The sequence below is a fragment of the Hyperolius riggenbachi genome, chromosome 6 (assembly GCF_040937935.1).
Source record: "Hyperolius riggenbachi isolate aHypRig1 chromosome 6, aHypRig1.pri, whole genome shotgun sequence".
NCBI classification, from domain to species: domain Eukaryota; kingdom Metazoa; phylum Chordata; class Amphibia; order Anura; family Hyperoliidae; genus Hyperolius; species Hyperolius riggenbachi.
In genome coordinates, this window is record NC_090651.1 from 242,713,415 (window position 1) to 242,727,189 (window position 13,775).

A 13,775-nucleotide genomic window follows, 5' to 3' on the forward strand; every position below is an offset into this window, starting at 1 on the left:
AAAATGGGCGTGGCCATGCGGTGAGTGGGCGTGGCCATGGGTGGGGCCAAATGTACATGAACTTAGCAGTGGTGTAAGCTACGGATAACGGGCCTGCCCATCGAAATATTGGACGGAGCCCCCTGTCCTTTATTTCGATCATTTACAATCAGTATAGGCATAGATCAAAGATGTATACGCACATACAATTTTGATTGGTCAATCACTGACCCCCAATTTCCCACCCCCGTGCAGTAAGTGGGCCAACAGACAATGAATTTTATGAACAGAGCTAAAATTGGCTAATCAAAATTGTATGTGTGTACCAGGCTTTACAGCTAATACTGTACATACTGAAAGTAGCAGGGATCAGCATACAATACAGCTGGTTTACAATCAATAAAGGCACAGAGTAGCACCTTACACTGTACACACTGGAGGTAAATCAGCACACAGTGCAAGCACTAGAGAACAGCGTATACTGTACATACTGTAGGCAGCAGAATTCAGCACACTGCAGCTAGCGTGTCAAAAATATGACGATCACGTTGTGCGGCGTGCTTATCGCTCCGCACCAAAAAATGGGTGGGCCATGGACCAGAATATAGGTGTGGTAACGGGTGGAGACAAATTTACATGAACCTAGCAATGGTGGGACATCAGATTAGGACAGTGGTGGCGAACCTTTTGGAGGCCGAGTGCCCAAACTGCAACCCAAAAGTCACTTACCGGTATCTATCGCAAAGTGGCAACAGCAATTTAAACTAAATACTGTACAAACGTTTTAACTCATACATGAACATTATGGAAAATCCAAGTTGAAAATAAACTGTGAAGATAAACAATTTCATCCATCCTACTCCTGAAAAATGTATTCAATTTTTTAGAACCTCCCAGTTTTATTTTCTGTTTTAAAACGCTAAAAAAGTAGGTTTAATGCTATTGTCTCATATGATAAGGATTCAGCTTTTCCCATAGTCTCGCAGTTAGCAATCATGTGACCCCCAACAAGACATATTCAGCAATCATGAGGCCCCCAACAAATCAGGAGGCCCCCAACAAGACAAATTCAGCAATCATGAGGCCCCCAACAAGACAAATTCAGCAATCATGAGGCCCCCAACAAATCATGAGGCCCCCAACAAGACAAATTCAGCAATCATGAGGCCCCCAACAAATCATAAGGCTCCCAACAAGACACATTCAGCAGTCATGAGGCACATAAATAGACAGCATTTCATATAAATAGGCAGAATGCCCCCTTAATATGGTAGCCCCCCCAAGTTAGGTAGTGAGTGACAGGGACCCCCAGGTTAGCTAGTGAGTGACAGGCACCTCCAGTTAGGTAGTGAGTGACAGGGACCCCGATAGTGAGTGCCAGGGAGCACCTTTAGGTAGTGAGTGAGTGCCAGGGAGCCCCTTTAGGCAGTGAGTGAGTGCCAGGAAGCCCCTTTAGGCAGTGAGTGAGTGCCAGGGAGCCCCTTTAGGCAGTGAGTGAGTGACAGGAAGCCCCTTTAGGCAGTGAGTGAGTGACAGGGAGCCCCTTTAGGGAGTGAGTGAGTGACAGGGAGCCCCTTTAGGGAGTGAGTGAGTGACAGGGAGCCCCTTTAGGGAGTGAGTGAGTGACAGGGAGGCCCTTTAGGGAGTGAGTGAGTGACAGGGAGGCCCTTTAGGGAGTGAGTGAGTGCCAGGGAGGCCCTTTAGGGAGTGAGTGCGTGCCAGGGAGCCCCTTTAGGGAGTGAGTGCGTGCCAGGGAGCCCCTTTAGGGAGTGAGTGCGTGCCAGGGAGCCCCTTTAGGGAGTGAGTGCGTGCCAGGGAGCCCCTTTAGGGAGTGAGTGCGTGCCAGGGAGCCCCTTTAGGGAGTGAGTGCGTGCCAGGGAGCCCCTTTAGGGAGTGAGTGAGTGCCAGGGGAGCTCCTTTAGGGAGTGAGTGAGTGACAGGGAGCCCCTTTAGGGAGTGAGTGAGTGACAGGTAGCCCCTTTAGGGAGTGAGTGAGTGACAGGTAGCCCCTTTAGGGAGTGAGTGAGTGACAGGGAGCCCCTTGAGTGAGTGAGTGACAGGGAGCCCCTTTAGGCAGTGAGTGAGTGACAGGGAGCCCCTTGAGTGAGTGAGTGACAGGGAGCCCCTTTAGGGAGTGAGTGCGTGCCAGGGAGCCCCTTTAGGGAGTGAGTGCGTGCCAGGGAGCCCCTTTGGTGAGTGAGTGAGTGAGTGACAGGGAGGCCCCCCCTCTAGCCGCCGCCGCCGCTCCCCCCCTACCTCTCAGCAGACCTCAGGATCAGCGACGACCCGACCAGATGTACGAGCGGGCGCTGGACGCACCCGCTCGATATGCGGAAGTGATGTCACTTCCGCATATCAGTGCGGGCGCTGGGTCCTAGCGCCCGCACGATTGGTCGCCGGCTCGCCGCCTGATCCTGAGGTCTGAGACTGTCAGTGACGCGGCGGCTGGAGGGAGCCGCTGAGTCTTGACAGAGGGGGCGGCCGGGCGGAGATCCGTGGCACCCCAGGAAAGATTGGGGGCACGTGCCCCCCTAAAACAGGGCTAGCGACGCCCCTGTTATTGATAGAACAACAAGACCAGTCAGTCCCGTACTTTGATAAATGGGAGGATATCCTTCACAAGTCTTTCTCTCCTCAGCAGAGAAGAAATATATGCATCTTCACCCACAAATCCTCCCTTTCCTCTAGGATACAGGAAATCAACTATAAAATCCTGTCACAATGGTATTATACCCCCTCTAGACTACACAATATGTTCCCAAATATAGAGGACAGGTGTTGGAGATGCCAGAGGACACCTGGAAACTTGCTACACATACTATGGGAGTGCCCCCTCCCAGGGGCGTAGCAATAGGGGGTGCAGAGGTAGCGACCGCATCGGGGCCCTTGGGCCAGAGGGGCCCCGAAGGGTCCACCCTCTATCACAGTATTAGCTCTGTATTGGTCCTGTGCTGGTAATAATCACTTCTATACATGCTTTGAATAGTAGTAATCCTTAACACACTGTTCCCCATCCCCTTCTTGCACCTCTGACACTGGGGTTGTCCTTGGCAGGTTTTGGTGCGCCGTATCAATTGTTATGTATAGAGTGCTTGGGGGGGCCCCATGTAAAACTTGCACCGGGGCCCACAGCTCTTTAGCTACGCCACTGCCCCCTCCTTAAGGATTTCTGGGCCAAAATAGAAAGACTCAGACATGTAACCAACAGAGATACCCCATTCACACCAGAGTTCTATCTATTACACCAGAACGGGTGGTCCCTGAGGGCATATAAAAGATCAATAGTTAGACATATACTAAACACTGCCAAGTGTCTATTAGTAAGAAAATGGAAGACAGCCATAATACCTTGCTCTTCAGAGATTGTGACAGAGATGGATCAATATACGCAGAATGAAAGATCTAGCACATACTGCACTGAATAGGGAGGAAACATTCCGCAAATCTTGGTCATTCTGGGATATGTTCCGAGAATCAGAGGATTTTGCTAAGGTACTTGAAGGTGTGGCGTAGATGGAGCTGAATAGCTGTGTGCGTATGGAGAGACAAACCGTACCCTTACAATACACAAATACCTTGGAGTGATGGATTCACCCCACCCTTTATGCTATCCTATATAGGTGCCATTTAATATGTCTGGATGTGTCTCTATTGTTATTGTTAAAGTTGCTCTCGGTGGAGGCCTGAAGTAGCACTGTTTCGTGTAACATCTATTGGCCTTACTCGAGAATAGTTTGGTGTTAAGTTAAATAAAATAGTTAACATAGGTTTTTATGTCAATGCACGGAAGGATCTAGAACTACAAGTAAATGACAGTCTTTTGGTCAAACCTAGTGACATTTCTCAGTAGTATAACTATGAATATTTTTAGAGATCATCCCATTGTGATTCAGACTGTTATGCTACCTGAAACTGTGTATTTTATACATTTTTGATATGATGTACCTTGTGCAGTTTGATTGTGAAATGTATAGTTGACATGAAAATGCTAAATAAAAGAATATTCAAATAAAAAAAAAAAGTTCCCATTCAGACAAGAGGAGGATTAAATTGCGCATGCACAGTACTGTCACGCCGGCCGCCATGATGACGCGAGTGGCCGGCGTGGTTGACGACATTTGTGACGTTTCAGGAAGAGGAGCCCGACACTCGGGCCCAGTGTTGCCAGGAGCCGCCGGGGAGCCATTTCTGAGCGAAGGCCTGGGAGAAGAGCTAGATGGACACCGTGGGACCTCCCGACCTACACTGGGCTGCAGAAAGCCCCAGGTGAGTACCGATTTCGTTTTATTTTGAGCTTGGAGTCCCTTTAAGGCTATGTTCACAGTGCTCAGTTACGTTGCATCATAACTGAGCTTTATTAACTGAGAATATCGCACAGCAATGAAAAGTAAATTAGATGTTCACAGTGCATGCGGTGCTATGCGCGTCAACGGGGGTTTGTAAAAATAACGCAGATCCTGCTCTGCGTTTATGCAAATATATGCGTTGACTCGTTCAAAGTTAGTGTTTGGTAACGTTTGTATTTTTGCGCTGCATCGTATTATGTTATAGCCATTGCACATGCGAACATCTTTTTCTAAAAAGGCGGGACTTTATTTTCTTAAATGTGCGACACAAATGGTGCACATCCATGATGTATTTTTGTTCTAATGCCTCTGTTACATCACATGCCAATGCAACCACATTACTTGCGACTTTGTGTTGCGTTTTACCAGCTCTGTTTGGCAACGCGTGTTGGTACTGTGAACCTAGCCTAAGGGCTCAACCCCACCAGAGCGATTTTCTGAGCGTTTAGGGAGCGATTCAAATCACTAGCGATTTCCCTAAATGCTCAGCTGATAATGGATGGGCTAAATTCCACTGGAGCAATTACCAAAATGCAGGACATGCAGCATTTTTTGCGTTTATCATTAGCAATTAGCGTTTCTGCAATGTAAAGTATATAAACGCTGGGATAATCGCTCATCAAAACCTGCACAGAGCGATTTTGCTAGTGTTTTGAAGTTACTGAATACTGTTACAAAATTAAAATTAATTGAAAGGACCAATCAGAATTAAAATCACTAATCGCTACACAACAGCTGGCAAATTGAATATACTTTTTCAAATCGCTACTGAAAACACTCATGAAATCGCTTGCAAACAGCTCATACAAAACGCTAGCGGTTGCAATTAGTGATAGCATTTTTTTAGTGGGTTCCAGGCCTGAGAATTGATTCTGCAAAGCAACTGACCACTGTAAACAGGCCCTAAGGGCTGGAACCCACAAGAGCGTTTTTTGAGCATTTTGGCAGCGCTGCGATACGCTAGCGTTTTGCCAAAACGCTCAGCTGATAATGGATGGGGCAACTTCCACAGGAGCGTTTGCGTTTACCAGAAACGCAAACGCAGGACCTGCAGCATTTTGGGAGCGTTAGCGCTTCAATGTAAAGTATTGAAACGCTAGCAGAAACGCTCAGCAAAACCTAAACTGAGCGGTTTTGCTAGCGTTTTGCGGTTCAGCACACTGTAACAAAATTTAAAAATAATTCACAGGACCAATCAGGATAAAAACGCGAAACGCAAAACGCTACTCAACCGCTGAGCAAAAAAATACACTTGCAAAACGCGGCCGAAAACGTGCATTAATCCGCTTGCAAACCGCTCAGACACAACGCTAGCGGTTGCGTTTTGCGTTTGCGGTTTTCAGTGGGTTCCAGGCCTAAGGCCTCCTTTCCACAAACTGTTGAGCTGTGTGCTCAGCAAGCATTTACCAGGCAGAAGTAAGCAGTTATCATGCAGCAACAAGCAGTTACTAGGCAGCAGTGAGCAGTTGAGTTTGAGAGGCATTTCACTGCCTATCAGCGGTCCGTGGAAAGGAGGCCTAAATCTGCAGATCAGGTGCAGAGCAGTAGTATGTGGATCACTTTGCATACATTTTTGCATTAAATTTGCATCTCGTTGGCCCTCTTAAATATTTAGCTTTCAAAAACAGATTTGTCAAATGCAAAGATCCAGTTTAGGCAGGGAATTCACACTTGAGTGGTTTGCTGGCGATTTCCGCAAAACGCTCAAACGCTAGCGCTTTTGAAAGTGCTAGTGTAATAAAACCCTATGGGCCCCCGTTCTTACTTGGGCGATTTGCGCTAATCGCCGCAAATCGCGAAAAGCAAATGTGTAGTCTGCACCATTTTCAGCCAATTTCCCGGCGATCGTGTTTCAGTGCTATAGAAGCGCTAACCGCAATCGTAGAGAAATCGCTGCATTGTCCAGTGATTTTTTTTTTTTTTTTTCCGCGTGAAATCGTGGAAAAATCACTACCGCAAAAATCGCCTGCATTTTGCGCTTGTAAGTGTGAGTGGGGCCGCAGGCCTCTTTTCCATGGACTGTTGATAGGCAGTGAAATGCCTCTCAAACTCTCACAACTGCTCACTGCTGAATGTGCCTGGTAACTGCTCACTGCTGCCTAGTAACTGCTTGCTGAGCACACACCTCAACAGTCCGTGGAAAAGAGGCCGTAGGGCCTGTTTCCACTACAAGCAGATTCTGCATGCAGAAAACTGACTCCAATGAGGGCTCATTTCCACTATAGCGAATCCGCATACGTTGTCCGCATGCGGATTCGCACAGCCAATACAAGTGGATGGGCCTGTTTCCACTTGTGCGTTCTGCAGAGCGTTTGTGTGCGGGGAAAATCTGCACGGCAGAGCCGTCAGAAATGGCCCCCCCGAACACCGCTAAGCGAATCGCATACAATGTATCTAATAGGGAAATCGCATGCGGTTTTGGCATGTGTTTTTCCCCACGATTTTGCATGCGATTTCGCATAGGAGGTAATGTTAATTTACACAGGCAGTGACATGGTTAAAATCACCCACCTACTACCCGATGCGAAATCGCGGGAAAAACCGCATGCAAAATCGCACCCGCATGCGATTTCGTCTGCGGTGATTTCCCGGCGATTCCGCATCGCACAAGTGGAAATGCAGCCTGAATGCCTATGGGAAATTTGCATCAGAAAAATCACGTTCAGTGAAAACAGGCCCATAGGCATTCATTGGAGTCAGTTTTCTGCATGTAGTGGAAACAGGCCCTTAGCAGAATCGCCTGCATTTTCCACTATGGGCTCTATTCACAATGCCTTACGCGGTAAAATAGTATGTGCAAATTATCACCCAAAAGATCACCATTGTGTAATTCTCAAAGATTTATCTCCATAATTTTCCGCATGCGGTAAATGTGCGGTAAAACGTGACTAGGCCTCTTTTCCACGTACAGTTGAGCTGTGTGCTCAGCAAGCAGTTACCAGGCAGCAGTGAGCAGTTACCAGGCAGCAGCAAGCAGTTGTGAGTTTGAGAGGCATTTCACTGCCTGTCAACAGTTTGTGGAAAAGAGGCCTAATTTCCTCCACTTTGAAATTCTTAATTGAATAAATGTGCGGATTAGTGGTGATAAATAAGGATTTTTTTTTTTTTTTTTATCACCTATAGAGGGGTGCTCAGCTCACATATCTACTGTTGCAGTCTAACATGGAGCCTTTCAAGACAGAGAAGACGGATGTGCCTAATGTCAAGGTGCACTTTCCGACCTCATACAGTCTTTTAGATGATTTTATGGATGCTGAGGAGGAAATTCCTCTGTTCAAAAAGATTTCTGTTAACAATGGCTTTCTTCTTGCCACTCTTCCATAACGGCCAACTTTGTGCAGTGCACGACTAATAGTTGTCCTATGGACAGATTCCCCCACCTGAGCTGTAGATTGCTGCAGCTCGTCCAGAGTCACCATGGCCTCTTGACTGCATTTCTGATCAGCGCTCTCCTTGTTCAGCCTGTGAGTTTAGGTGGACGGCCTTGTCTTGGTAGGTTTACATTTGTGCCATACTCCTTCCATTTCTGAATGATCGTTTGAATAGTGCTCCGTGGGATGTTCAAGGCTTTGGAAATATTTTTGTAGCCTAAGCCTGCTTTAAATTTCTCAATAACTTTATCCCTGACCTTTCTGGTGTGTTCTTTGGACTCCATGGTGTTGTTGCTCCCAATATTCTCTTAGACAACCTCTGAGGCCATCACAGAGCAGCTGTATTTGTACTGACATTAGATTACACACAGGTGCACTCTATTTAGTCATTAGCACTCATCAGGCAATGTCTATGGGCAACTGACTGCACTCAGACCAAAGGGGGCTGAATAATTATGCACACACCACTTTGCAGTTATTGATTTTTAAAAAATGTTTGGAATCATGTATGATTTTCGTTCCACTTCTCACATGTACACCATTTTGTATTGGTCTATCACGTGGAATTCCAATGAAATTGATTCATGTTTGTGGCAGTAATATGACAAAATGTGGAAAACTTCAAGGGGGCTAAATACTTTTACAAGCCACTGTATGAACAAGAGAGCTAGACTGCTCAGAGCGACCGCAGCTCTCAGCTTCCGATAACCGCCACAATAAACAAGACACAATGGTTGCTCAGTGCGACTGCAGCACTGAGCATCTGATGTCCACCACACTGAGTAACAAGGACAGACAACAGACAGACAGACGGAATGCTTGCCAATCTAATTACTGCCCCAGTGATAGAAAACATCCACACTGGTACAGACAAGACAAACAAATAGGTAATAGCGTAACTAATAGCAACTGCTGGTATAGTCACGTCCACAGGATCAGCAGGAACAGACAGAAGGATTGTTTGCTGATCTAATTGCTGCCCTAGCAATAGCAAACATTCACACAGGTTCAGACAAGACAAACAGGAAGGAACGTAACTAATAGCAACCACAGCTATAGTTACGTCCACAGGAGCAGAACTAACATGAATACTACCAGTCACCAACATGGTGAAGGCAGTCTCCAAGCTATCAGGATAGGAAAGACTTCACTGTACCCCGGTGGGTGCAGTGAACGTCCAAGCAGGCAAGGTAAGGTAATGCAATACAATTCAAACTTCACATAAGGAACCCAGCAGTCAACTAAGGCAAAGATGAACGCTATGACGGGGAAGGTGTGAGAGTAAGAGCAGACTTTTCTATGGACATTAGCCAATGAGAGCAGACATGCAAATTCCGACACAGTTGAATGGTAATCCCTCCGCATACATTTGAAATCGTCGCCGGGAGACTTGGGCGCAGGATACAGATGGTATATGGCTGATCCTGCTGCTGCACAAGTCCCAGCCGCGTTAATTACTATTCCCCCACCAGGCCGCCATGGATGGTGGGGAATGATATAATTTGGCTTCCAACTATTGCTGGAGGCCGAATTATTGTGTTTTAAAAGCAACTTCTTCTGACGGCACCGACTTTACTCACTTAATGCCGCTATAGCTGTAATTCCTATCACAGTCTATGGTGGCGCCCGCTGTGCCCAAATTTTCCTGCGCTGAAAAGCACTGCTCCGATCCCTCCATCCTGTGTCAGGCTGATTGAAGGCTACAAGCTGCCTGTGGATGGAAAGGACTCTCATTACAAGTGCATGCCATATTATGCAACTAGTGTTGGGCGAACAGTGTTCGCCACTGTTCGGGTTCTGCAGAACATCACCCTGTTCGGGTGATGTTCGGCCGAACACCTGATGGTGTTCGGCCTTTTAAGTTCGGGTTCGCCCCGAACTACTAAATGGCCGCCGAACAGGGCCGAACAGGGCAATACTGCCCCCCTATGGGGTCGCAGGCATAAGGGGGGAGCATGCCCCGATCGCGAGGGGGGGGGGGGTCGGAAATTCCCCCCACCCCCTCCGCTAGCGCTCCCCCCTCTGCCCGCTTCCCCATACAAAAGTTTAAGGAAGTAAAACAGTACCGGTGGTAGTGGGTGGCTGGCAGTGGGCGGCACTATGAAGTGAGTGACTGAGGAGGAGGAGTCCGGAGAGTGACGCGTTGAGGGAGGCCGGGCAGCGGGCGGTTCAGCAGTAGTACGGTACTACTGCTGAACCGCCCGCTGCCCGGCCTCTCTCAACGCGTCACTCTCCGGACTCCTCCTCCTTAGTCACTCACTTCATAGTGCCGCCCACTGCCAGCCACCCACTACCACCGGTACTGTTTTACTTCCTTAAACTTTTGTATGGGGAAGCAGGCAGAGGGGGGAGCGCTAGCGGAGGGGGTGGGGGGAATTTCCGACCCCCCCCCCCCCCGCGATCGGGGCATGCTCCCCCCCTTATGCCTGCGACCCCATAGGGCCCCCAAAAGCGGGATGTTCGGTGGAGTTCGGGGTTTGGCCCGAACATGCCGAACCATCGCGGCCATGTTCGGCGAACTTTCCCGAACCCGAACATCCAGGTGTTCGCCCAACACTAGCAACAACATGCATGTAAGAAATCCAGAGCTGTCTGGCTGCAGCTCAACTGCAGCAAGCCATAGGTGCATTCATGACAACATCCTGAGCTGTTCTGAACTGCAGAGTGATTGCAGATGGTAATGAGACTTGGTGTGAATGCAATCAAAACCAAGCAACCAAATGCAAGCAGAGAAATCAAAACTGCTCGGTTGCAGCTCCACTGCAACTGACAGGACATGCTACAGGAACGATCGTTACATTTATTGAAGCTATTGCATACATTTAGTAAAGTAGGAATCTTATTTATATCCTCTCTTCTGCAGTGTACTTCTCCTTGGTATTTTGGGTGATGACCTGTGGGGTGACCTGCAACTTGAACATCTTACATGAGTGTTTTCAGGATCTGGAATATGAAGAGCTGGTGAATGTGGCCAAGAATGGGCTGTCTTCTGTTCCACCTTCTCATCGAAAACACATTGTAGTGGTGGGGGCCGGAATGTCCGGACTCTCTGCAGCCAAGGTCTTATTTGATGCAGGTCACAGAGTAAGTGGATATGGACATTTTATTTACTGTAAGCATGTTTGTTCTGCTTGCATAATCTGTACTAATGCTGTGATCATAAGTAGGGATGAGCGACAGGGATTTTCATGTTTGATCTCGCAGCAAATCGGGCTGATTTTGCTTACCAAACTTACCAGCAAAACCAGCCCAGTGATTTGCCATGCGGTAGCTTTCTTGCTGATTGTTCACAGGCTGGGGGTGGTACGGCGGCAAAATGATGGCAGTAAACACAGAATGAGCATCTGTTGGGCAAATTATTTGCTTCCACGATACACAGCAAGCCCCAGCAGCCAATTAGAGCAGATCCCACCATAGCCTTCTGTGAAGGGGGTTGGAGGGAGGGGTTTTTCACTCTGTGCTGCACTTTCAACATGATAAAGACCGAGACAGGGAGACTGTATTGTGCTGCATGGGCAGATAGCTGGTAGTTAGTGTGACGAACATTATGGAAAGTCGTGCGCAAGTGCCAACGATTTTCGTATGGTTGTGTGCAATTACTGTCAGTCCTGTGTAAATGTACAATAGATGTCCCTTTTCCTCTCTTCTTACTGAGAGCAACAGTAACCTTCCCCCATATCCTGTGGCAGGAAAGAATTTCACAAGTGGCCAACTCCCCTGCCGAGAAGCCAATTGGCTACACAGCTCATCTTCCCCCAAAAGAAAAACCAGCACGAACCAGTAAGTTTAAAAATTCCCTCCAAGCTCATAGCCTCAAACAAAGGGAACGTTAATTTATTAATAATTCAAAATAGGTTTGGCACAGCAAGACAAAAATTACATTTCCTGATATCTAGAAATCAGTTCTATCAGTCACCTAAATTGCAATTTTCTAGCTATCAAGAATCTGTAGAGAAACCACTTTATCCGGCCTGCGTAGAGCGAATTCGATAGAATAGGCATGTATAGCCTCGTTTGATACAGGGTCGCAAGCCGCTTATGAATATAGTCTCGGATTTGCGATGCGCCAATCTGGGGCAGAGTCACACAGATTATTAATAATTGGTACATTTCTTGCTCTGAGTCTGTGGGCAGCAACCTGCTGATTAGGAGGTAACCCCGCCTGAAACACACCTACTTTCCAGGTAGTGACAGCCCAAAACTCAGGTCAGTCAAAACTGGTTGCGAGGGACCCCTCCCTCAGTTCTCCAAATTTCATCGACCAGGGAAATCCAAGCGTGCGTTCCACGGAGAACCGCCGCATGCTGTGATTCAAGGACTTTTAACCTGAATGTCTACTTTTAAAACTGGACTTTTTTTTCTTCATTCTTCAAATGGACTGCTCCGCCTAACTAAGTAAGAATTTTCTGATTGTATTCCTTTTTATTTTTAAGCTCTGTGTATATATGTTAATTGGTGTATATATGTAACGATTGTGGAATTCTCTCCGTGATCAGCGCACAAGACGTGCGCTGACACTGCGGAAATCCTCCACAAGCGTATAATTTAAGGGAACCCAGCAAAAGGTGCAATGCACCTGTAGAGGGAAATTCCTGTCGGCAGGTGGAGCTGTGGAGTGCAGAGGAACAGCTCCTCTGCCCTGCCACAGACGCCAGACAGGAATTGCACGAAGGGAAGAAACGCAGGGCAAGATAGCCCTGAAAGAGAGAGACCAAAGCGACAGAGGGTATGTGTATCCACCAATCTAGTCGCCACCCTGCGACGGCGGAGACACAACCAGGAAGATAAAGTGAGAAGGCAATCGCCAGAGATGGCGGTTGCTAACAGCGGCACAAGACCGAATAAGCACAGATGAGGAATGTATGTATGTCCACCAATCTAGCCGCCAACCTGCGACGGCGGACACACAACAGAGGAAACCAAGCGAGAACGCAATCGCAAGAGAAGCGATTGTGAAAGAGAATGAGCACAGGGATAAAATGTATGTATGTGCCCCAATCTAGTCGCCAACCCGCGACTGTGCACACACAACAGCAGATATGAAGTAGGAACGCAATCGCGAGAGAGGCGATTGCCAGAGGTGACACAAGGCTACAGCAAGGCAGAGCACGAGAGTAGCAAAGGCACAGCAAATCATACAGTGAGAAGATAAGGAAAATAACAAACGCTAACTAAACGCGAACACTGCACTCATTCGCAACAGCGAACTCGTTTTCTGCGCGGTCTCTGCGTGTTAAGCACAACAGAGACAAGCACGCCTAACTAACCACCGACAGACAAACATGAAACAGAGGACGCGAGCGCTTGTTTAACGGTTACCTCACCGAGCCTCCTGCAAGCGTTCGTAGCAGACAAGACAGATACACGAAAACAGGAATAAGTGAGAGATACGATCCACTGCTCTTTCGCCAGAGCGAGTGCGATCCAAGTATAGAAACAGAGTGAACTGGATCCACTGCTCTTTCCGCCAGAGCAGGTGCGATCCAAGTACAGCAAGAGAGTTGGAGAGCAGAAGGATCCACAGCCGCTACCGCTAGAGGCTAGTGCGATCCAAGCACAACCGACAGATGAACAGAAGGGCCTACCAGTAACAACCGCTGCTCTGGTTAGTACCCCACAGACAGACAGAACAGGCAATACAAATAATACAATCCTAACTGCACTAGCAAGGATGCCTAGTGTAGTCCCAGGAATTACTCTAAGCTAATCTTCAAACAATAAGCATGGCTGACACTCCAGGAGTGTTTCACAGGACAAACCGTTATGACCAGCCAAGTACTGTGGGATCACGGGGTATATATAGAGCAAGCCTACAAAGGATGTGGCTAGGCAATTTGCATGACAAACGTATGCAAATTCCTCAGCAGCAGCAAGCTGCAAAACTGACAAAAGGTCTCTCTTCCAGAGACCTGCAGAAAACAGACCTAAACAGCGGTCAAAAAGCTGCCTGCCTGCGCAGGCAGCTGAGCGGATCATCACAATATAACTGTATGTAATGCATTTTTGTTATTAAACGTTTTAAAAATTGTTTAGCGGTTATGACCTGTTGCTGAACATACACAATCGTACCTATTCTCCT

General features: G+C 47.6%; 1 protein-coding gene across 3 annotated transcripts in view; it reads left to right on the top strand.

Annotated features, from left to right (window-relative positions):
• The window catches only part of LOC137522698 (L-amino-acid oxidase-like), a 51,209-nt gene that overhangs the window by 13,421 nt on the left and 24,013 nt on the right, over window positions 1-13,775 (top strand). For all 3 annotated transcript variants that reach the window (XM_068242765.1, XM_068242763.1, XM_068242764.1), the window contains exon 2: window positions 10,560-10,780. In XM_068242765.1, the coding sequence (XP_068098866.1) occupies window positions 10,586-10,780 (195 nt within the window). In that variant the 5' untranslated portion in view covers window positions 10,560-10,585. The remainder of the gene's footprint in view (window positions 1-10,559; window positions 10,781-13,775) is intronic.